The following is a 25,938-nucleotide window of genomic DNA, read 5'->3' as shown; positions in this document are numbered from 1 at the left end:
GGTCCTGGTCCCAGAGGTCCAGCCTTTACTTTTGCTCCCCCTTCCATCCCTCCCACTCCCTCAGGACCCGAGTGGGTGGAGGGGGCCTAGATGGTCAGAGGATCAGGCCTGGGATCTCTACAGGTTCCTGGGAGTCCAAATGGGCAGGAGAAACCTGGCCATGCTCCCTTTTGATCCTCTGCCCTCCCAATGGCTCCCCAATTTCCCCCTTCGGGCGTGGGGTCCCTTCCCTTCCCCCAGCTGCCCCTCAGGGATGCCAGTCCCATCCCACCTCCCACTTCTCCTCCCCCTTCACTTCCCCCATGCCTCTCGTCCTACCCCATCGCTGGGGTTCCTCCTGTCCCCTTAGGTGTCCATGGTCCCCCACCGGTGCCTGGTAGGTGCCATTGTTGTGAGGAGACGCAAATTCCACGTCCTCCTAGTATGCCGTCTTGACTCAGCCTTTTCTTCTCTCATTTTTAAAATGTTGAAAACTTTCAAACCTGTAGAAAAATTGGAAGAACAATGCAATGGGTCCGTATATGCCCCTCATTTATATTCAAGAATTTAAACATTTTTGTAGAATACTTTAACCTGATATATTTCCACATATATTTCCTAAAAATAATTACATCCTCCTACATAGCCAGAATATGTCTATCACCATTGTCATTATATTGATGGTTGTGGGAGTGGGTGTAGAATTAGTCTCATTTTTCTATTCTACAAAAAAGATACCTCACTAAAGAAATAAGTGGTGCTTGGTGCTTTACATTTAATTAAAATAAAAAATATAATAGGAAATTCAGGTTTCTTCACTCAATGAATATTTTGGAGTGATCTTTTCTCTGGACATAAGATTTGAGAAGATTTTTCCAGGTGATTTTGGATGCGCAGGCTCAGTGGCCATGGCTCACGGGCCCAGCCGCTCTGCGGCATGTGGGATCTTCCCAGACCGTGGCACGAACCCACGTCCCCTGCATCAGCAGGTGGACTCTTAACCACTGCACCACCAGGGAAGCCCTTCTAGGTGATTTTGATACTCATATTTAGTTTTGAAAAGTGAAAACTGTTATTTTCCTCTGAAAAGTGAAAACTGTATTTTCCTCTTCATTTATTTCCAGCTTCATTAAGGTATGATTGACAAATAAAAATTGTATATATTTAAGGTGCACAATGTGATGATTTGATATACATTGTGAAATGATTACCATAATTAAGCTAAAAACATGTAGGACTACATCAAACTAAAAAGTTTCTGGGGCTTCCCTGGTGGTGCAGTGGTTAAGAGTCCGCCTGCTGATGCAGGGGACGCGGGTTCGTGCTGCAGTCTGGGAAGATCCCACATGCCGCGGAGTGGCTGGGCCCGTGAGCCATGGCCTCTGAGCCTGCATGTCCGGAGCCTGTGCTCCACAATGGGAGAGGCCACAGCAGTGAGAGGCCCGCGTACCTCAAAAAAAAAAAAAAAAGTTTCTGCAGAGCAAAGGAAGCAATCAACAAAATGATAAAGTAATCAGTGGAATGGGAGAAAATACTTGCAATGCAGTATTTTTCTAGTTGTGATTCTCAGATGGCTACAGGGCTCACAGCAGCCTGGGCAGAAAGCTTTTTCTCTCCAAGGCTCAGGGGTTGTCAATAGAATGATCATAGACAGAAGAGGTTGAAAGATCCCTAGAGGATGCTAATAGTTAGAAGTTGACAAGGTGAGAAGGAACCTACCAAGGCTACTGAGTAGGAATTGTTAGTGAACTATAGGGATACCAAGAGATAGTCGATCCCCAGGAGGCAAGTGAATAAAATATATAAGGGTGGGAGTGGAAAGCAATATCAAATGTTGTTGAAAGGTCAAGTTAAATGAAGGCTGTGAATTGTCTTTGGCATATTGGAGGTCTCTGGTGACCTTAACACAAAAAGTTCTAGTTGAGTGGTAGGGGTCAAAGCTTGAATGGATTTGGTTTCAAAGGGAATCAGAAAGGAAGAAATAGAGACAGAGAGTGTGGACAACTCTTTTGAGGAGTTGTTTTATAAAAGGAGAAGGGATTGAAGAGAGTGAGTAGAGTACAAGGGGGCATGTGTCAATGGAAAGAGTTGTCAGGTGGGAGAAATTACAGCATATTTATATGCTGATGGGAATGCTGCGGAGAAAGGAAAAATTGGTAATGTAGAGAGGGGGGTCAATTACAAGAGTAATTTCCTTGACTAGGTAGAAGGGCTTGGATCTAATACAAAGTGGACAAAAGAGAATTCTTATAGATACATTTTTAAAGTAATTTGTACTGTAGTCTGAATATATTTTCAGATTTATCTTCCTAGTCATGGATTCAATTTTCTGAAATGGAAAGCTGCATTTTAATTAGTTTATCAGACAGTCAGGAAGCAGAATACATGGATACAGGTACACATAGGCTGTTAGACATGGTTATGGCAGACTGATGAAGTCCTCTTCTTATTCCTTATATATTCTCATTAAATTGGAAGCAAGATCATTAGTTCAGGGAGAGCATTAGGAGGTGTAAAAGTGGAGAGGGTATGAAGTAATCTTCGAAGAAGGTGAATAGATGAATTAGATAAATATACTAGGAGAGGGATAGAGACATGCTTGTGGTTTTGAGTCTGGGCAGCGTTTTTATCTATGACATCGCCCAGAGAGAGTAAAGCTCTGTATAAAGACCACAGAAACTGCAACAATATGAGAAAATTGGTGAGAAGTATTTTGTTCTTTCAAAAAGGAGGAATGGGCTTCCAAAAGGATGATCTGAGGGGAAAATATGTATGCTTACGGTTCCCATTCTCCTTGAAGAAGTAATGTTTCACCCAAAATAGAGGATATATGTTTTGTGAGAAGACTGAAAAGAGTAGAACTAGAGGCCTGCATTGGAGAATGTCAGTGGGACCTCACTTCTTGTCAGCCCTTGGATGCTATGTTCGGATATGAAACCTCTTACTAGGGTCCTCAGTTTCTTTGTATGTACTCCCATCTCGCTAGTGGGTGGATCTGGACTCTTTGCAGCTGAGGATTGGATGCCACCCTGTTAGTAGGACTGATTAAAGACTTGCTAATCTTGTGATTTAAAGTATATAAAGTAATGAAAAACTTACTGTACCTTCAACTTAAATGTCAATAAGATCAAACTAATGTAAAAGCCCAAATTGAATCTCTGTCATCGTGTAAACTATTTAACATAACAAATTCCTCCTGGATTTGATATATTTTCCCAGGTGAATTTGATACCCTTCCCATTTTGCCCTGCCAGGTGAAAGTTTCCATTCGATAATCTTTCCAACTGTCAATATACTAGAATGGTTCGTAATGTTGTCTTTCCTATTTGAAGATCAAAAATTAAGTAATCAGCTGATTTTGAGACTGAAATGCATATGAAATTTGTTATCAAATTTTGGAGATAGAGACCTTAACCTTTGAAAGAGAGGCATGATAGTCTTGATTCAAAGAAGAGCTAACTCAGAGACAGTCCTTTAAGCTATACTAGGAATCCTCCACTATAGGAATCTCTATTAATTAACCTATGTTAGTTAAGGGAGACGTGGTTGTGTTAACAGACTTCAACATCTCAATGACTTTACAGAATAGAAATGTGTTTCTTGCTCACTTAATAGTCCAGGGAGAATGTTTCAGTTGTGTTGGCCTTTTTTCAGATAGTCACTCAGGGACCCAGACATTTTCCATCATGTGCTTCTGTTACCCTTAAGGTCTTATAATCATAAGCCTCCCACCGGAAGACATGGGAAGAGGCTGGAGGAGCCCATGAAAGGTTTTATGCGCCAGATACATTAATCATTTTTAATCATAATCTGAGTTGGCAAGAACTCAGAAACATGGTCATAACTAACTGCAGGGGAACCTGGAGAACATAACTTAGTGGTATTTCTAGGAAAAAGAGGTAAATGATTTTGGTGAACTGCTTGAAGCCTCTGCCATACTAATGAAGGAAAGAGTGACTGTGGCAAAATAAGGACATTGCTGAGGATTTTGTTTATTGGAAGTCGGTTGTAAGAGAGATGCTCGAGAGATTTCTGACTTTTAAAATATAAATTTTTAAGAGCTTTATTCTCATGTGTTTAAGAAGGAAAACTGGTAGTGTAGGAAGGCAGCTCTTGGTGAGAAATTTATAGTTTGGATCACTTTCACTTCTTAAATTTAGCAGGAGAGGAGAGAATTTAAAAGATAACAAGAAATCAAAACCCAAATTGGAGAAATGGGTGTCTCCAAATTTTTTTTAATTGAGGTATAATTGACATATAGCATTATATTGGTATCAGGTATGCAACATGATGACTCAGTATTTCCATGTATTATGAAACGATCAACACAATAAGTTAACATCCACCACCATACATAGTTATAATTTTTTTCTTGTGATAAGAACTTTTAAGATCTATTCTCTGAAACAACTTTTATATATGGCATACAGTATCATTAGCTGTAGTCACCATGCTGTACATTGCATCTCCATGACTTATAACTGAAAGTTTGTACTTTTGACACCCTGTATCCATTTCACACCTCACCACTGCCTGCCTGCCCCCACCTCTGGCAACTGCCAATCTGTTCTCTGAATCTATGAGCTTGTTTTTTCCTTTTTTTCTGTCTTTTTTTTTTTTTTTTGGTTTTCACATATAAGTGAAATCATACAATATTTGTCTTTTCCTGTCTGAATTATTTCACTTAGTATAATGTCCTCAAGGTTTATGTTGCCATAAATGACAAGATTTCCTTTTTCAAAATGGTTGAATAATATTCCATTGGATATATATACCACATTTTCTCTATCTATTCATCTGTTAGTGGATACTTAGGTTGTATCCAAGTCTTGTCTATTGTAATAATACTGCAATAAAAATAGGGGTGCCTATATCTTTTTGAGTTAGTATTTTTGTTTCCTTCAGATTAAATACCCAGAAGCAGAATTGCTGGATCATATGGTAGTTGTAATTTTCTGAGGAATGTACATATTGTTTTCCATAGCAGCTGCACCAATTTACATTCCCACCAACAGTGCATAAGAGTTCCCTTTTTTCTGCATCCTTGCCAACATTTATTTCTTTTCTTTTTGGTAGACATTTTAACTGGTGGTAGGTGATATCTCATTGTGGTTTTGATTTTCATTTCCCTGATGATTGTGATGTTGAGCCCCTTTATATGTGCTTGTACCTGTTGTTCATCTGTATGTCTTCTTTGGAAAAATGTCTATTCAGAGCCTTTGCCCATTTCTTAATTGGATTTTTTTGCTGTTGAGTTTTTAAAAAAATATATTCCGGATATTAAGCCCTTATCAGATATATGATTTGCAAATATTTTCTCCCATTCGGTAGGTTGACTTTCTCTTTTGTTGATGGTTTCCTTTGCTGTGCAGAGCTTTTAGTTTGATGTAGTCCCACTTGTTTATTTTTGCTTTGGTTGCCTTTGCTTTTGGTGTCAAATCCAAAAATTCATCACCAAGACCAATGTCAAGGAACTTACCACCTATGTTTTCTTTTAATGGTTTCAGATATTACATTTAAGTTTTTAATCCGTGTTGAGGCAACTTTTGTGTATGGTGTAAGATGGTGGTCCAGTTTCATTCTTTTGTGTGTGGCTGTCCAGTTTTCCCAACACCATTTATTGAAAAACTGTCCTGGAAACTATTGTATATTCTTAGCTCCTTTAGTCATAAACTAATTGACCATATATGTATGGGTTTATTTTTGGGCTGTCTATTCTGTTCCATTGATCTATGTGTCTTTTTTATGCTAGTACCATACTGTTTTGATTACTATAGCTTTGATATATAGTTTGAAGTCAAGAAGGATGATGGCTCAAGCTTTGTACTTTCTCAAGATTGCTTTTGAATATTCAGGGTCTTTTGTGGTTCTTTATAAATTTTAGGATTTTTTGATCTATTTCTGTGAAAAATGCCATTGAAAGTTTGATAGGAGAAATGTTCTAATCTCATTTTTTTACATGTAACTGTCCAGTTTTTCCAGTACCACCTATTGAAGAGACTGTCTTTTCTCCATTGATTAACTGACCATAAGTGAATAGGTTTATTTCTGGGATTTCTATTATGTTCCACTGATCTATGTGTCTCTTTTTGTGCCAGTACTGTACTGTTTTGATGACTGTAGTTTTGAGTATAGTGTGAAGTCAGGAAGTGTGAAACCTCCAGCTTTGTTCTTTTTTCTCAAGGTTGCTTTCGCAATTCAGGCTCTTTTATGGTTCCATATGAATTTTGGGAATATTTGTTCTAGTTCTGTGAAAAATGCCATGCATCATTTGATAGGGATTGCATTAAATCTATAGATTGCTTTGGGTAGTATAGACATTTTAACAATATTAATGTTTCCAATCCATAAGCACTGGATATCTTTTCATTTGTGTCTTCATCAATTTTTCCCATCAATGTCTTATAATTTTCAGTGTGTCTTACATCTCAAGTTAGTATCTTGTAGGAAGCCTATAGATGGGTCTTTTTTTCTTTTTTTAATCCATTCAGCCACTCTATGGACTAAATTCTCCAATCAAAAGACATTTACATTTAAAATAATTATTGATAGGTTTGTACTTATTCCCATTTTGTTAATTGTTTTCTGGATGTTTCATAGTTCCTCTGTGTCTTTCTTCTTCTCTTGCTCTCTTCCTTTGTGACTTGATGATTTTCTGTAATGGTGTGCTTAGTTTCTTTTCTATTTTCCTTTTATGTGTCTAGGTTTTTGCTTTGTGGTTATCATGAGGTTTACATAAAACAAGTTAAGTTTGAATGCAATCTACAGCTTTTTATATTTTTATTCCCCCCCATGTTTTATAGTTTTGATGTCACATTTTACATCTTTTTATCTTGTGTATCCTTTAACTAATTGTTGTAGCTATAGTTATTTTTATTACCATTGTCTTTTAACCTTCATACTAGCTTTATAAGTGATTCAGCCATCACCTTTACATTATTCTGAATTTTACTATATATTTAACTTCTCCCATGAGATTTATACTTTCATATGTTTTCCTGTTACTAATTAGCACCATTTCATATCAGCTTAAAGAAGTCTCCTTAACTTTTCTTGTAAGGCTGGTTTAGTGACAATGAACTCCTTTATCTTTTGCTTGTCTGGAAAACTCTTTACCTCTCCTTCAACAACTTTGCCAGGTGGAGTATTCTTGATTGGAAGTTGTTCTTTTGTTTTTTTGTTTTTTTTTCCAGCATTTTGAGTATACTGTGTCACTCCCTTCTAGCCTACAAAGTTTCTGCTGAAAAATCTGCTGATGATCTTATGGGGGTTGCCTTGTGCATAACATAAGTTATTTGTCTCTTGCTGCTTGGATTCTCTTCTTGTCTTTAACTTTCGACAGTTTAATTATAATGTGTCTTGATGTGGGTCTATTTGAGTTCATCTTTTTTGGAACTTTCTGGGTTTTCTTGATCTGGATATCTGTTTCCTTCCCCAGGTTAGGAAAGTTTTCAGGCATTATTCAAATGAGTTTTCTCCTCTCTCTTCTCCTTCTGGGACCCTTATAATGAAAATGTTGGTCTTCTTGATGTTGTCCCATAAGCCCCTTCAACTATCTCTACTTTTTCTCATTCTTTATTCTTTTTGCTGCTCCTATTGTGTGAGTTCCACCACTCTGTCTTCAATTCCATTGATCCTTTCTTTCGTTTTATCTAGTCTGCTGTTAAATCCCTCTAGTGTATTTTTCAGTTCAGTTATTATATTCTTCAGCTCTGTGACTTCTCTTTGGCACTTTTGTATATTTTCTGTCTCTTTGTTGGGTTCATTCTTTCTTCTCCCAAGTTTGGTGACCATCTTTATTACCACTATTTTGAAATTTTTTTCAGGTAAATCACTCATCTGTTTCATTATTGATTTTTTCTGAGGTTTTATCTTGTTCTTTCATTTGGAATATATTCCTATTTCTTCATTTTCCTCGACTCTCTGTGTCGGTTTCTATGCACTAAATAAAACAACCATCTCTCCCAGTCTTAAAGGAGTGGCCTTGTGTAGGAGATGAAACTTATTGTTCTACTTTGCCTTAGCTCTTGGTTGTCTGTCAATCCTTTGTGATTGTTCATGCAGCCTGTTTTATTTTTAGTGGCTCCTTGTAGTTGAGGGTGTGCCAAGACCTGTCAGCGGAGGGGAGGATCTGTCAGTACCTAGATTCAAGTGGTTTGGAAGCCAGGCCCTCAGGCAGCAGCTTTTAAAGTACGTAAATACATGTAGTCCTGTGGGGTCACAAGCATAAATCTCACTGGCCACCAGGGCCAGGAAATCTAGAGGAGTCTTCTGGGTGGCAATTACAAAAATCAGGGTGCCAGACAAGCTGTCTTCCGGGACATGCTGGTAACCTGGAATGAGGCAGAGGGAGAGCACAAATATGGCATCCACCCACCTCTGTCCATGCTGTTCTTAACTCAGTAGGCCCCTAGATGTGTGCTAAACCAGATCCCTGCCCTCAGAATAAAGTTCCAGGTCAAGCAAATAGGCCTCTGTCACAGAAAGACTGGGTGCAGGTTTCAGTCTCCTGACTGTGCAGTGCCCTGGGGTTGGTAGCCAGCCAAGAAGTGACTCTCCAATTATTGTAGTCCCATGGGACACATGAATGCCAGCCCTGCTGGCCACCAGAGCTGGTGATCAAAGGGTGTCCCATGGGTGGCAGTCAACACAAAACCAGGGCACCAGACATGCATAGGGCTCTTCTCTGAGAGATACTGGTGCTCTGCAACATGACAGAGGGAGAGTGCAAAGATAGTGTCGGCCCTCTGAGGTCTCTGGAAAGGATTCCAGTCAGCCCTTATATGTGTGTTTAATTAGAATCCTGTCCCTCAGGTCATAACTATGAATATAAGCTAATAGGCCTTTTTCACAGAAAGACTGGGCTCCTGGGTCTGTTGCCTCTTGCTGGCCCTGGGAGTGTTGACAATTAAGAACTCTTTCTTGGTTGGTTAATAGTGACAGTGATTGAGGCACTCATGAAAGTACATACTAGGGAACACAGTTATAAACTCTACCTGGAGTTTCATCTTTGAGGAGGTAGCTTATGAGCTGGGTTGTTCAACAAGCATCAAGAATTAACTCTGCTGGTGATATGCTAGATGGCCTGAGAATACAAAATTAAATAGAAGGGGCATTTGTCTCCTGTCCGAAGATTTACAATCTTGAATTAATAGTTTGAATAGGAAGACACAAATAGTCAATAAGGTAGTAAGGCTGATAGCCAATTTGCTGAACTGTTAAAATACCAAATTCTTCCATACCAGGGTAAGTAGCAGCTAATCCAGGTACCCCTTTATTTGTTCTCTACTCTGTCCTGCCTCATTATCACCCCCAATCCTGTCTTCCATAGTCCCCGAACTTTCCTGTGTTCTAGTAACTAAAGGTTTAATACTTTTATGCAGTCAACATTTTACATATAATCCCAGGGGATGCACTTCACCAAGAGGTAAAAAAGTTTCAAGCCTTGAAATAGCAATGAGAATTTGGTAATCTGCAGTTAAAGGCCAAAGTGTGAAGTTCAAGTTGGGGAAGAGAGGGAAATGGAAATGAAGAACTCATAAGGATAATATAGACCCACAGAGAGATATTAAGCAGATATTTTTTATAAAATGATAATTTTGACCAACCTTAGTATATAAGCACTCATTGATGTGTGTTGAACTAGCTATTATGATGCTAATGAATTATTATTAGTAACATATACTCTTACTTTGCATATGTTTTTTGCTGTTGCTCTTTCTGTTCCTGCCAGCTAATGAGTTTGCATCCACATTTGAAAGATGACTAATCCTTGTCTGGGATCTCATCTGCTGATGAAACAAAAGAAAATGAGACGAGGCACACAGAGGAGATTGAGCTAGAGATGTAGTTTCCATAAGCACAAACCTCCAACCAATGGGAGGGAAAAAAGAAAAGCTTCATACATATAGACTAGCATGCAGGGAATTTACCTCCTTAGCTATACAATTATAAAATCTATTATGCCACTATTACTCCACTTTTCAATAGGTGATTTCAGAATTATAGACATGAGCACTGAAAAATCATTGGGAGGGGAAAAAAAATCAAACTTGATCTAGAGTGATTTTTCCATTTCACTCAGAACATTTTACCAAACAGTATCCGAATATTGACAAATAGGTTTACTCATCAATGTGCATAGGCATGAGATCACTAAGAAGTTCTGGATTAAAAAAGGGCCAGTAAGAAAGATTTGGCTATATGAAAATATTGAGAGATTGATTCCCCATTGCTTCCTCCCTTCCCAAAGAGAGAATGTATTCCATATTAATGGATGATTATTACAGGTCAAATAATAAACACCCAAAACAGTACCTGAGCAAATCAGTGTTTTATTGTTACATCATAGTTTACTGTTCTTCCTGACAGTCACTGCATTGTAGATACTGTCAATTATAATTCCTAACACTATGTGTATAATGTTTCTTCATCTTCCATCTTCAGAGTAACTGAGTAATGTTATTTACTTCCATCACATATTACTCTTCATATTCTTCCAGCAGTAAGCTCCAAAATCAAAATCTATCAATAGAATATGTATGCGTAAAAAATCCAAAATTTATCCCTTTGAGACATGGGAATAAAATTTTCATATTCCCAAAGGTCTGCATTTTTTTGGCATTGAACAGGGTATTACAATTTAACACAAAATCAGGTGACATTTAATACTATTTAATATTTTACAACTCTTTCTCTACTAATACAGATCATCTTAATGTGATAGAAATGTTTCTTGCACAGTATCATCTTGGGGGAAGCGTTGACCCTATGGTGTTCCTCTTCTCCATCCCTCTTCCTGGGGTTGGTGGTGGTGCCTCCCCATCACAGCAGCTCAGGGAGATCCATGCAGGCAGTCCTCTTCACTCTGAATGGGCAAGCGCTCTGGAGGAAGAACAGATTCCAATTTCTGCCAGCGCTCTGGAGGCCACAGGATGTGAGTAGCATGACCATGCAGGAGTCCCAGGGAAACCTGAACTCGTGAGAAACACAAAGTGAGAAAGATGTTCTTTTATACAGGATCATCATTAATATCTTGAAAACAGAATTTGATCCAGGTCTGATGTTCCATGGAAAGATAACGATGATGATTAAGAGAGTAAACCCTTAGTGGCATTTTTTCTAGGTGCTTTATATATGTAAGTTCCTTTAATACAACCATTTGAGGTAGGTACTGATATCCCCTTTTTGCATAAGAGAAAACTATGTTCAGGGAGGTTAAAGCACTAGCCAGAGGTCACATAGCTCTCAAGCCACAGAGGCTGGCTTCAAGGCTGAGTAGTCCAAGTTCAGGGGCTGCACCCTTAACCTCTATCGTCGGTAGACTGGTTGCTTAACCCCTGGAGGCATGAATCTGGTTTACATTCTCAGAATTTCCTCCAGCGTTCCCAGTATCTCAGAGAGACTTTTCCTTTCTTTTTTTTTTTTTTTTTTTTTTTTTTGGTGGAAAATCAGAGATACCTTAAAAATATCTATATGTTGTAAAAAATCCTGTCCCACATACTGGATGAGCAGCAGAAGTTAGGTGTGAGGCTGGGTAGGGTGCCTCCACCGAAAGTACACTGAGCAATTTGGATCTGCTGCTCACGAGGAGAGGCGGGAAACCAAGGGAGAAAAATCCAGTGTATGGTCTTCTACTGATGATGGTTCGACTTATGACTTTTGACTTTATGATGGTGTGAAAACAAGATGCACTCAGTAGAATATGATGGTGTGAAAGCAAGACGCACTCAGTAGAAACCGTACTTCCAATTTTGATCTTTTCCCAGGCTAGCAATATACGGTTTGATACTGATACTTTCTTGTGATGCTGGGCAGTGTCTTTGAGCTGCACAATTACAAGGGTAAACAATTGATACACTTACAACCATTTTGTTTTTCACTTTCAGTACAGTATTCAATACCTTACATGAAATAGTCAGTACTTTATTATAAAATAGGCTTTGTGTTAGCTAATTTTGCCCAACCGTAGGCTAATGTTAAATGTTCTGAGCACGTTTAAGGTAGGCTAGACGAAGCCATGATGCTTGGTAAGTTAAGTTTATTAAATGCATTTTTTACTTAAGATATTTTCAACCTTCAGTGGGTTTATCAGGATGTAACCCTATCATAAGTGGAGGAAAATCTATATGAAAATCATTGCAGATGGTAAAAGACATACCAGGATGGAAGAGGAAGCAAGGGAAGGGAACTTCTCCTGGAGGATATAAGACTGAGTTCTGAGAGGGAGGGAGCCCTTAAAGACATGTCAGGGCTCCCTAGGGACATGAACTGCAATGCTCCAAAGAATGTAGCAAAAAAAAAAAAAAAAAAAAGTGTAGCAAACCGGTTTAAAATGCAGATCAAGGCCCTATACTCAGAGATTTCCAGGCCCTCCCTCAGACCTGTGAAGGGGAATCTGTGCCTTTTGTTGGTGCTATCAGGTAGTATTTTAATGGTATGCAGAAGCTTACAAAACACACTCATATTGAGTGCCATCTATAAACCAGATACTATGTGTCCATTTTATTTTCAAATGTTTTTCCTATAAATTGGTGCTCCATAGTAATTAACATATGACACTGCTTTCATTAAAGTTCTTCTATTTATATGCATTTGAAAAAAAACACTGCCCAGAGACTCAGAGCTGGATGTCAAGGGAGACACTTCCAAATAGATAACCAGAAACCTTAAAAAAAAAAAAAGTAAAGAAAACATTCACAACATCTTGAAATACAAACAAAATAAGCCCAAAGGGTACCAAGAAGCCCATGGGCCCAATAAAGGAATTTTTCTTCAACTTGTTACTGTAAAAATCAAACCTACAGAAAATTTGAAAATGTTGTATAAAAAACAGCTCTATTCACCAAAATTCACCAGTTATTTACATTTTGCTGCATTCATTCCCCTCTCATATGTGCATATATGTATTTCTACACATATACTTTTTCCTGAAACATTTGAAAGTTGTCATTATGCTGAATTTATCCCCAAATACTTCAGCATGTATCACCTAAGACACTTTCCTACATGAACACAATACATTATATGCAAGACATTTAATATTGATACAATATTACTTAATGTACAGCCCATATACAAATGTTTTCAATTGTCCAAATGTGTTTCAGAGCGATTTTTTTTAAATTTTCAACTGAGGATCACAAATTGCATCATGATTGTCACTAGGATGCTTCAGTTTCCATTTGGCTTAATCTAGAGGTTCTACATCTGTAATTGCCCGATTTTTTTCCCCTCCTGATTAGAGTCAAGTATTCTTGGCAAGAATACCATATAGTTGATATTATATTCTTACCATTTTATCACATCAGGAGGCACAAAATATCAGTTCATCTCATGTCATGTGACGTTTGATCATTCGATTAAGGTGATGTTGACCAGGTTTCTCTTGCAAACCATTTTCCTTTTGTAATAAGTAATCAGGGGGATGATATTTTGAAATGTAAATATCCTGTATGTCAACAACATATCATCTCACTGCTCTCTGAAGGAAGCTGGTTTCTAAAGCATCTAATAATTTTAAAATCTATTGATTATCCTGCCTGAAACAGGATAATCAATTATCCTTTCTAAATTTGTTATTTCTTTTACGTTTATTAGCTTCCCTTCTTAAGAAGTGCTGTCCCCTCCAACCTCAAATGCCTATATATATATATATATATATATATATATACACATATATATATATATATAGTTTTTTTTTAATTGTGGCACACAGGATCTTTTAGTTGTGGCTTGTGGGATCTAGGTCCCTGAACAGGGATCAAACCCAGGCCCCCTGCATTGGGAGCATGGAGTCTTAGCCTCTGAACCACCAGGGAAGTCCCCAAATGCCTATATTTTAACATAAAAGATTCCTTTTTAAATTGAAAATCTTACTATCATTTGTTTTTTTTTTTTTTGATACTCAGATGTCCTACATTGGGCCAGTGGGAGTCCTTTGTTCATTCTTGGATATGTCTCCATGAATCTTTGAGCACTTCCTAACTTTTTGGTACCATTAGGTGTTGTGGGCTTACCTTGTTCTTTATACCTGTTCCCTCTGAAATTAGACATCTCTTTAAAGAGCCTTGGTTTCTTTTATCAAGGAATGCTATTTAGAAATCAAGATCTGGTACTAGATGTGCTCATTGCTCCTGGGGGTGTCAATCTTCTATGCCATTTCAGGGGATAAACATAAAAAGCCCCAAACCACAGGATTCTCTCTTACCTTCCTGCATTCCCTATTTCTATCTCCCTTCTTCCAGAGTGAGCACTCTGTCTCCCCATAACAACACATTTACACTATCCTAAAATACACAAAAAATAGTTTTGAGATCACTATACTATGAATACTACCAACAACAAATTTCCTGAGTAAAAATCGAGATTTCTTTGCAATTACTTTGGTCCTTAAAATAGATCTCATTTTAAGGGTGTATTGGCAGAGTCCTGTATTCAAAACTTAGTTGAATTCAGTCTTTTTTTCTTCCCAATATACAGTTATATTTCCATTCGATATATAGTTAGGCCCATTTGTTTCTATTTGTATTCAATTTTAGAGTTCGCTTTTGTTATCCTTTTTGATTCAACTTAACTTTTGAATAAATATTTAAATGGTTTAAGAGTAAAATTATTCTTAAAAGGTATGGCATGCAGAATAATGTCCCCACACAAACTCCCAAGGTGCATATCCTGATCCCCAGAAGGTGTGAATATGTAATGTTCCAGGGCAAAAGGGGAATTAAGGTTACAGATGGATTTAAGGTTGCTGATCAGTTGGTCTTAAGATAAGGAGACTATCCTGTAGGATCCCATGGATACAAATGTAATCACAAGGGTCTTAAATGTAGACCAGCTAGGCAGAAGGGTCAGATTCAGAGAGCTATTTGAAGATGCTGATGCAGAACAGGGCCATGAGCCAAGGAATGCAGGTGGACTCTGAAAGCTGGCAAGGAAACAAATTATCTCCTAAAGCTTCCAGAATAAAGGCAGCCCCGCTGATACCTTAATTTTAGCCTAGTGCCCATTTTGGACTTCTGGCCTCCAGAACTGTAAAATAATAAACTTACGTTGTCTTAAGCCACTAAACTTGTGGTGATTTATTACAGCAGCAATAGGAAATAATAAACTAATAAAAGATACACAGAAGTTCCACTCCCATCTGCTACCTTACCCCTCTAATAGGCTAACTAAATTAATTAGTTTCTGGTTTATCCTTTTTTTTCCCCAAAAAAGAAACCCAAATACATATTTTTATCAGTTTTTATCTATTACATTCTTATTTCCCTTTTTTCTCATACTGAAGGTATATGTTCCCTTTTGCATGGTACCTTTATTCTTAACAGCATATCCTGGAAACCACTTCCTATCACTTCATAAAGATGGAGCCTGTGGCTTTTACAAAAGCCCTATCCCACATCCAAGCGATTCTGATTAACCCCACTAGAAATCTGGATCTGGACTTTCCACTTGGCTTCACACCAAGAAAAAAGGTAAACCTAACCAACTTTAAAAACTCTCTTGAATATATCTGGAACTCCTGAGTAACCATTCTAACCATATTAACTGCAGAAGCCTAGATCTAAATGGTCTGTCATGCTGCCGTTTTTTAATCTATTTTTGTTCTTGTCTGGGCTCAGCTGAGCTAGAGAACAGCTGGTCTCCATCCCCTCCACAATAACCCTTTTTAGATTTGATAGCTGCTACTCAGTTGTTCCTCAAGCCTTTATTTGCTTTTCCAAGTTGTTTAACTTTTTTCATAAGGTTGATCTGCCAATCTTTTAACTTGGCTGAACTCTTGCCAATATTTTTGCCTGATTTCCTAGTTTCGGAGATCAATTTTTACAGAGTGATTCAATTTTTTTAAATCAACATTCAGTTGACCAAAACCTATTATAATTTTATTCCAAACATTTATTAGAGATGCTACTCTGAACTTCCTGAAAAAAATGATTCATCTTCATAATTATAAATAATGGTGAAAATTCCCACAGATGGATAATGTCAGTATCATTTTAAAATATGGTATGGGAATGCAAAATATAACTGTTTTTTAAAGACTGAGATTAAGATAGAGAGTGCCTAGTCACTCTCTTAGCTATCTTGTCACGGATCTTTATTTTTTTTGGTTGGTATGTACATAGACATGCAAAGAACACAGTGAATTTAAAAGGGCATAAAAATCCAGAAATATATTAAACTTTAAACAAATTAAAAGTTCTCTTCAGGTACAGCTTTGGTGTCCACACATACTGTGTTAGGCATGGTCTTCCAGAGAAACAGAACCAATAAGATGTGTGTATATATAGGAAGAGATTTATTTTAAGGAATTAGCTCACCCAATTATGGAGACTTGGTGAGTCCAAAAATCTGATGCAGAGGGCCAGTAGGCTAGAGACTCAGGAAAGAGCTGTAGTTTAAGCAAGTTCAAAGGCAATCTGCTGGTAAATTCCTCCCTGGTTGGGGGAATGTCAGCCTTTTGTTCTTTTCAGGCCTTCAACTGACAGATCTGCAGTATGTGGGTGTGACTTATCCAACCTGCTTTCAAAGTCCACCCATCTAAATGTAAATCTCATCCAAAACCACTCTCGCTGAATGATGTTTGACCAAATATCTAGGCATCTTGGCCCAGCCAAGTTGACCGACAAAAGTAACCATCATACCTACAAATATAATCACCTCTGACAAACATATTTCCTCTGTGCTTACTCAGTGTCACACACAGTGTTCACTATTTTCAGGGTGATGTTCCAAACGACTTACTTATACATACTGACTCATTTAATTCTCACAATAACCCTGATGCAGGTACTATTATTGTCTCTACTTCATAGTTGAGGAAACTCAGGTATAACAATACATTTTTTGAGCTGAGGCTTTAATACATGCCCTCTGGCTCTCGAATATCTATATCAGGATCATCACCATATAATTTATTATACAAATGAGACACTTCTGACAGTCAATGGGGGCACTTTTTAAATTAAGTCAGGATAATAATTTGTCCAAGACTGTCCTGGACAAATTAAGATACGGTCACCCTAATCATACTACTTCTTGATATTCCTAGGTCCCACATACTTTCCTGAAACAAGCAGATTTATCAAAAGGAAATGCACATTATGGGCAGAATTGTGTTCCCCCCAAATTCATATACTGAAGCCCTAACCCCTAGTACCTCAGAATGTGACTGTGTTTGGAGATAGGGCCTTTAAAGAAGGGACTAAGATAAAATGAGGTCATTAGGGGAGGCCCTAACCCAATCTGATGGTATGCTTGTAAGAAGAGGAGATTAAGGCACACAAAGAGGTAACAGGGTTGCATGTAGACAGGTGAAAGACCATGTAGGCACACAGCAAAAGGACAGTCACTTGCACGCCAATGAGAGTGGCCTTGGAAGAAACCAAACTCACCAACACAGTGATCTTGGACTTCCAGGCTCCAGAACTGTGAGAAAATTTGTTTAAGCCATGCAGTCTGTAGTATCTTGTTATGACAGCCCTAGTAAACCAACACAGACATAAATAAAAAGGAACACTGTGCTGGAAGCCAGCTCCTGAGATGTCCCAATATGCACACAAAATAGGGGAACAAAGGAAGAGGATGAGAAAAAAAAGGAAAAAAAATCTGTTATTAAAGAGCGAGAGAGAAAGAGAGATGCTTACGCATGTATTGAATACAATTTTTTTCAATAGCTTAAATACTCTGACCAACCAACCTAATATTTTATTGGGACTCAACGCTCCCCTCTCTTTGCTCGTTTGTGTTCCCTGTGTAGATGTGTCTCCTCCAATGGATTCACAGTATTTTTAGGCTTGAGGAATTCACTTTTACAGTAGATTTTAAAACACAACACCAAAAACACATTAAACATTATAAACCCTTAGCAGATCATTGTATTTTTAGTATCTACTGAATGAGAAAACAGGTCCATTTACATGTATTAATGAGCCTCTTACAATAAGTCTTTTGCCCAAAGATGGGGAATCAAGGATCTAGAATATTTGTCACCAAACTATTTTGATTGTGTACCCCACTAGCAAAAATACTTGAGAATTCACCTTTGTATTTATATATTTAAAATTGTATATATAATATATAAATATAAAATTATATAATATATAATTATATAAAAGTATATTAAAATTATATATACATATGTATTAGTATTAACACTCTATAAAACCAAATGTTAGTAAAGCTCAAATTCTTATTTTTCAGATCCAAAGTTCTAAGTATTTATTTATTTATTTTGCATCCAAGGGATCACTATAAACACCACCTATATATTCCTGCTCCCTCTTTAGAAATCCCTTCTCTGGCAAACACCAAAATTACTGTCTGGAAAGTGATCAGTGCTATCAGTCAACTGGTTTGTTTTGTCCAAATGCTGCCAAGGGACCACATGGACTAAATTTACAGTGAACTGCCTGTCTTTGATCGAATTGGCTCCACTAAGAAGTTATTTTGGCATCTGGCAGACACAGCCTTCATGGGCCCAGCCTTTGCTTCATGTGCCAGGGGCACAGGTGTGTGTTACTCTGGTTCCCCCCACCCATTTCCACAGGGCTACAGTCTACAGAACACTCTTCTGATTCTTGGCTTCAGGGCACCCTCTGTTGAAGGAAGAGCTTGCAAGGACAGTCTGTGAGTACTGTGGTAAAATACTAAAAATAAAACCAGTTACTTTGTACTGGTCATTGCTGAGCAAGGACAAACATAAGCACATGAGTCTAGAGACTCTAGAGATAGGACAGAAAAGAAGTTAAGGAAGGAAGAAGATGACTGTTAATGTGAGCAAACTCCTTTTTAAAAAGATGTTCAGAACTAGAGCCAGGTCAGAAGAGGACCAATATGAAAAATCAGGTGAAGCATAAAACTTCCAAGTTTATGTGATTAAAATGTTTTCTGAAAAGGACAATGTTTCATCCAAGATTAGGAATTACTTTTCAGCAACAAATATTTGTTGAATGAGTGAATGTTCATTAAAGAGGAAAGCTAAGATCTGGAAATGCTATATTTTCTGATCTGGGCATCAAGGAAATTCCCTAACTTATCTTAAGAGAAACATCCATAGTTTGCTGGAAAACAATATTAAGTGACATAAGAGCTTTACAGATGATGTGCCACTGTGGATTGACCACAAACTAGTGATACAGTTCTTGATACAGTTCTTTGGTCGAGTCTCAAAAGAATTTTTTAAAGTTACAGTATGGAATTTAAAACATGAAATACATAGATTTAAAATTGTTATATTTACTGCCTCTTAAGAATTTTTAAATATATTACACAGGCAAAGAAAATTGGTTTGGATTGCCTCTGGTGACCACCATTTACCTCCAAAACAAATGAACGATATTAGGGAGGAGAGAAATGTATAATGACTGGTCCTCAGTCTCCTGGGATGAGTACCATTGGTTTTTGAGTAACAGACCAAAATTCTGGCTACTTGTCCTCTTCCACACATTAAACTTTTCCTGAATACAACATCCACATCAGTCTGCTCACAGTGGCAGCCAGGGAACACTGCTCACTGCTGTATTGACAAACTTTTTCTGGACTGGAGTACCACAAAAGAGGATGTTGTCTTGATAACTACTGATAAGACCAGAGATGCGAGTGGTACCTGGAGAGCAGGACACAGGAGAGAAACATGGGACTTCACTCAGGGCCCGTGCTTTGGTACTGTGCATTCAATATGATGCTGCAAGTGGAGAGTGCAGGGCAGGTTCTGTGCACTGGTGATCAATCCCGAGGGAGCAGAGCACTGTACACCAGTTACTAATCCCGTGGAAGGACTCCAACTAAATGGAGGACAGCACAGATCATCACAATGCCAGCCACAAGGAACAGACGTCTAACATCTCACCCACTGCATCTTGGTGTGCGTCACCAAGGAAAACACAACGCCATCAATCGCTGGATGGAACAGTGCATCGCTCACACAGAGAAGAGACAGAGCAACATCGGCTTCCACTGTGGGTGTTGCTGGTACTCAGCTCCACAGAGAAGGATGCCCTGATAGTGCAGAGATTTACCTTCCTGGCCCTGCCTCTGTGGTCACCATTTTCTGGGAATGTCAGTGTTACACAACAACAACACTCAAGGCAGGTACTTAAAAACAACCTAAAAGACTAAGAGAAAGAGGTTGAGGAGAACAAAATAATTCCTTTATCAGAGAGCATAAAAGTGAGCTCTCTTGAAATTATGAACAAAAGCAGATGCGTGGTCTAAGTGAATCAAAAAGAATTAGAAATAAAGACAGGCAAAAACATACCATATGGAAAAATAAGCAACGGCACTGTTTTAAAATACTATGAAAAGGATATTTTTTGTAAGTCTGAAGGATAGAAATGATAGCACCTACTTTATTTTTACACATGGATTAACATATATAAATCTGAGGTTTTCATTAACATTGTTTGATACAGTAGACAAGGGTCAGAAGGAGAGTAGTAGTGGCTTGTCAACCAGCACACATTCCCAAGATGCTTATCTACACAGTGCTGAGCAGATAAACATAGTCTTCTAAACAAAAACATGTAGGGAGACTGCTTGAAGTCTAAGCAAGCACTGACTGGCATCTACTCAAACACAAACTAGTAATGGCAAAGCTTTGGTTGTAGAGGTGAATGAGAGGCAGGAGGGTCATGTACTAAAGAATTATGCAGAAGACAAACAAGGAAAGTATCAACACTCCTAAGACCTAAGCTGGTGAGCAAAAGAATATATAGGAAGAAAGGAGGGGAGAAGGAAAGCGCTAGAAAAATGGAGAAATAAGTTAGAGGGGAAGCAGCAGCAGGTAAGGTAAAAGGCACAGAGGCAGTGGTGGCACACTGAGAAAGCTTTATTTGTGGGGAATGGACCACTTCCATTGCCCCCCTCCTACAGGGACCCTAGTAGCAGCACCAGTTATGAGAACACATCACCATCCAGAAAATCCCAGCGCTGTTCTCTTTCTCCTCCCTGAAGTGACAAGAGGAAGGGTCCTGGTACCTGGGAATATTTCCCTTGGATGAGAACGCTTTCCTTCCTAAAGATGTATAATACAGGCTCACAATACCTTATCTACAATTCCAAAATCCAAAGAGCTCCGAAAGTTCAATTGTTTTGTAACTCTCTGGTAGCAAAACCAGACATGACCTAAACTGTTAGGAAATCATACCCTTTATTTATCCCCTGCAGTGTGCCTATTCATAATTCTTGCTGCAGAAGTATTAATGTGCTTGATTATAGAAGTTGCCCCAGACTCTGCTGGGAACGTTATGTTACATGGCATAGATACTGTTGAGATGCTGTGTATAGACACTGATACCACCTTTCCAACATCCAAACAGTCTGATTTCTGAAACACATTTGCCCTCCAAGTTTTAGATATAGTATTACTATCTTTAAATATCTGCAAAGATGAATATTTACCAAAGAGGATAAATGTAACCAGAGTTTTGGGCTCAGTCCTAGGTGGGATGGGACCCCGTCTAGGACCTCACCAACTGGCGGGAAAGACAGATGTTTAAACAGAGCATCAAAATACAATCCAATACGACAGACATATAAAGGAGCCAAGTGCCCTGGGAGCAGAGACTGCAGTCAGGCCTTGGGAAGGTTCCACTGAGCCGATGCATCTAAGCTGGCTGCCAGGGATGACGGAGACTTCCCTCTCCTGAGGGTAGACCTTTACCCAATGACATCCCCTGCCAGATTTCTGTCTAGAGCATTCTCCTAATCCTCCTTGCCGCCCCCACTGAGTTGCAAAATTGAGACAATGTGATAGGTTGATACAACCCAGTACTTTGCCATCGAAAAAGAAAGTCATATGCTTTACAAGAGATTCAAAATGAGATTCTCTCTTCTAAAGACCTCATTCTAGGACAAGTGTTTTCCTTCATTATCAACAATTTTAACTTTAATCATTTCAAAGCAATTTTCCTGTTCAAGACTGAGCTTTAATCAGAATGCATCTTCAGGTCACTTCATGGCCTCTTCAGGATTCTCTCTAGATAACTACAGAATCATGCATAATCATTCCCGTCCCCCCCCAACCCCAGCACCTTCAGTAAATAGTTAGTTCAACATTTTATGCAGAAATAGAAACAAAACAGGCCTCTAGGGGTATCTCCAGCTAATTTTCATGAATTAATTTCCCAGGATTAATGTTTATGCACCAGTCTCTTCACCACATAATAAAATCACTGGAGTTGAAGTGGTCTAACTCCTTATTTTGCAGCTTGATTAAGCAGGTGATGAAATACTTGAATATAATTTGGATAGTTAGAAACTCACAGTATCAACAATAAACCACAGTGGAGGATGACATTACTGATGATGTCTCATTGCTTACTTCTGTTCTCTCTAGTAGTTCGTGTCCCACATGCTATTTTTATGTAGGAGATAAAACAGTTCATATAAATACATGAGGGGAGAGGTGTAAAAGTCTTTATTGTTGTTGACATTTTTTAAAACCATATTTAGGCCACTGGGCAGACAGCTGCTGAGACAAACCAGACTGCCATTGGTAGGAGAGGATTTGGGACAACAAGGTATCCAGTAGCCCTTGCCAGACCTGCTGCTATGGTGGGTGCAGTCACATCCCTACCATGGTTACCTCTGTTCATTTGGGTGGTTACCTGGCATCCAGTCTCTATCTTACCATCTCTCCCTACTTCCCATCCCTCTTTTTTCTTTTTTCAAAAAAAAAAAAAAAGAAATCGAGGAGGCTTACAAAACAACCAACCAGGAACAAAAGAAGATGAATAAAAGTGACAACTACAAGAGCCAAGACAGTTGCTGTGGAGAGCACACTTGGTACGTAGCATGTTTTCTTCCTCATGGTGGCTCTCAGCTAGCTAGCTTACACAGCTCTCATAGGAGAGGGGGAAGTGTCCCAATTTTTAAGGGAAGCTAAGTTTTTATCTGATTAAATTTCTGCCAGCTATTTCTCACATGGGCTCTGTCACAGGATACTCAAAGCATCAAAATGGACAATGTCCATGGAAGTAGGTTCCACCTAAAAGACAGTAGGACAGTTCCGCTTACTGGCAATTAGCTGTTCTGCCAAATGATTAAGGCGATGTCGTCTTGTATGTAATCTAGAGACCTAACTTATTCCAATGATAAGTACTTAGATTACCTGGCAGCACAGATAGATAGAATGCCCTTTAAATGATCTTTTCTAAATATTTCTTTCACCTGTGTTTTTGACATACAAGATCTGTTCTGTGTTGTTTGTGGCTGGAGATAATTCCTGATCCAAAACTCTGGCTGTGTATCTACAAATGAAGGATGAGTTGGAATTGATGATCTACTGCACTCAGTCCTTTTCCTCATCCCAGAACAATATCTTAGTGGTCAGCGCTATAACTACTGTTCTTAAAGTTAAGCTTACCAAAATCCAAAGAATTGTGTTGATAAGGAAAAAAGAAATTATGCAGTATAATAAAAGGTAATTGAAAGAATGGTCTAAACCCTAGCAAAACTGGCTCCTCTAGAAGAAATATCCACCAGGTATCTGAAGTGATAAAGGTACACATGGTGAAGCAGGATCTTAAGGATCACTGAGATCATTATAGGTATGGGTGTGGCGTGCGTGGGTACTGCCCATCTCAACCACCTTTTTGTGTCTGTACAAGTCTTGGTGAGAAGAAATGCCTTCATCCACTGCCTAACACCCCAAGCTGGATGGTCCAGATATTCCTTCTCTCCATTGCCAATAGCTGAGGGTAGGCACATGACCAGGGCTCAACCAATTGGATACTCACATCCAGGGCTATGAATGTGGAGGGAGCGATGCAAAGACACAGGAATAGTCAGAGATTACTGGCAGAGATGAGAGTGCCAGGAAGTGTGCAGGGACACCAATTGCCAAACCCATCATCCTGCTCCTGTGTGTGACATAAGGGTGTCCTATGTTGCTAACTGTCTAATTCTCAAGCCTTGTTTTCATCCCATCCATTCAGTGATATCCAATATCGATATCCTTCCAATGACATCTTTTCTACTTAAATTAGTCAGGGTGAGTTTGTGTTATTTGCAACCAAGATATCTGATGAATACACTGCCATGGAAATCCTTCCATATGAATAATGTTTATAAGGATATTTAGAAATTAGGTCTAATCCCCAGTCCCACAGATGAGGAAATCAAGGCTCAGAAATGCTGCCCAGTCAGTTAGCGCTGGGACTCAGCACTGGCTCCTAGTTCAAAGCCGTTTTCACCATACCTGTTAGCGATACAAAGTGTAGAGCCCTGGAAATTGTAATGTTTGGCATGGGGCCCTGCATTGATGCTTTCTAAACCTGCTTTCTCCCCAGGGAATAGTGAGGCCTTTCATTTTCTGCAGGAAAAAAAACAAACATTGCACATTAAGGTTTGTACACATCCATGCCACTTTGGGAACTGTTGCTGATTTGTAGCAGCAGAACACATTACAAGTCACTGGGCTGTAAGGAATGCTTGCTGGCGGTGACAAGAAAGGCAGTGCTTACTACAGCAATGCGGTTACGTGCATGTGCATAAAAGAGCCTGGAAAACGAAGAAGTGGGGAAATCAACACCATAGATACATAAAAGCCTACAAAAAAAACCTTAATCATAACTATTATTCTTAATATATTTACTCTTCAAATTAATAAAGGACTTAAAATATTTTTTAAAAAGCCTACTATGTGCAGAGCACAGGGCATGATGTTCTAAATGTACCAAGATGTATGAGCCATAGACTCTGGCCTTGAGGAGCTTACAACTCAGATGGGAAGATGGTTGTCACAAGCTTGATGCACAGGATGTGTTTGGCAGAAGCAGAGGTTGCAGGAGATGAGAGTGATCTGGTGAGCAACACAGGCCATTGAAGGATTAGGAGGAGATATATGTCCAACCCTGTAACAGGGGACGCCACCTCTGCCCACAGTCGAAGGAAAGAAAAAGAAAGCCAAGAAAGTGGAGAGCAAGAGAACAGTCAGGAGATTTTTTGCAACGGTGCTGCCAAGAGATATGATTGTGTATAAGAGAAAAGAAAGGAAAGGAGCCTTCGGGAATGAAATCCACATTTCCTGGCACGGTATGTCTGGTCCGTCATTAATGGACCTCCGCTTTATGTCTCAGTGCTCCTCAACTTGTACCAGAATCACTCCCACACCTCTGCACATTTGCACATACTGCTTTCTCTGCCTCCTGAAAGGCTTTCTTTCACTGTTTACCTGGATAAGTCCCCTTCATCCTTCCAGACATAGCTTACATGGTACTTCCTCCTGGAAGGCCTCCGAGCCCTCTTGCCATTCTCTGCAGTCTGGGCTTACTTATGATAACTAGTAATTACCACCCTGTACAATGAGGGTCTATTTAGTTCTTTGTATCTTACTAAGTATGAGCTTCTTGAAGCAGGCACTGTCATATTCTAAATCAAGGGAATGAAAGTAGAAAGAAGCTCAAAAAATGTTGACTGATTAAATTAATGAAACAGGAGATGATGTGGATTTAGACTACATATAATTTAGCAACTGATTGGACCTGGGAGCTGAGAAAAGAACGAGGTGTAGAGATAGCTCATTTCTCACCTGCCTGGAAAGATGGTAATGCTATTAATAATAGAGGGATCACAGTAGAAGGAGCAGATATGGGAAATGATGAGTTCAGTTTGGGATTATCAATCTGAGGATCCTGTTGAATGTCACGGGAAGACATCCCGAACGCAACTGAAAATTCTGTGCAAGAGTCCAGACAGTGGTGGCAAGTAGAACTTAGACATTCAGGAATCACGCAGTTGTACCCACAGGAATTAATGTGCTCACCTAGAGAAGAAAGTAAGAGTGCTAAGGGCACAGACCTGGGGGGACATTGCATTTCAAACGTAATGCTAGGAAGCTGTCAGCTACATGCAAGAATCAATACATTTTGCTGAGCAGTAACACACCCACCTCCAAGGCTTGTGAGACTTTTGCACAAGTAGAGACATACTGCTCTCAGCTTGTAAAAAGGTAAGCAC

General features: G+C 38.9%; 1 protein-coding gene across 2 annotated transcripts in view; it reads right to left on the bottom strand.

Moving 5' to 3' along the window:
* Positions 1-10,311: 10,311 nt before the first annotated feature.
* IMMP2L (inner mitochondrial membrane peptidase subunit 2) overlaps positions 10,312-25,938 on the bottom strand; it is a 900,746-nt gene continuing 885,119 nt past the window's right edge. For both annotated transcript variants that reach the window (XM_082662558.1, XM_082662559.1), the window contains exon 7: positions 10,312-10,951. In XM_082662558.1, coding sequence (XP_082518684.1) covers positions 10,814-10,951 — 138 coding nt within the window. In that variant the 3' untranslated portion in view covers positions 10,312-10,813. The remainder of the gene's footprint in view (positions 10,952-25,938) is intronic.

The sequence above is a fragment of the Grampus griseus genome (genome assembly GCF_964374135.1).
Source record: "Grampus griseus genome assembly, chromosome: 9".
Classification (NCBI taxonomy): domain Eukaryota; kingdom Metazoa; phylum Chordata; class Mammalia; order Artiodactyla; family Delphinidae; genus Grampus; species Grampus griseus.
This window is presented reverse-complemented; position numbering and strand designations above follow the sequence as displayed.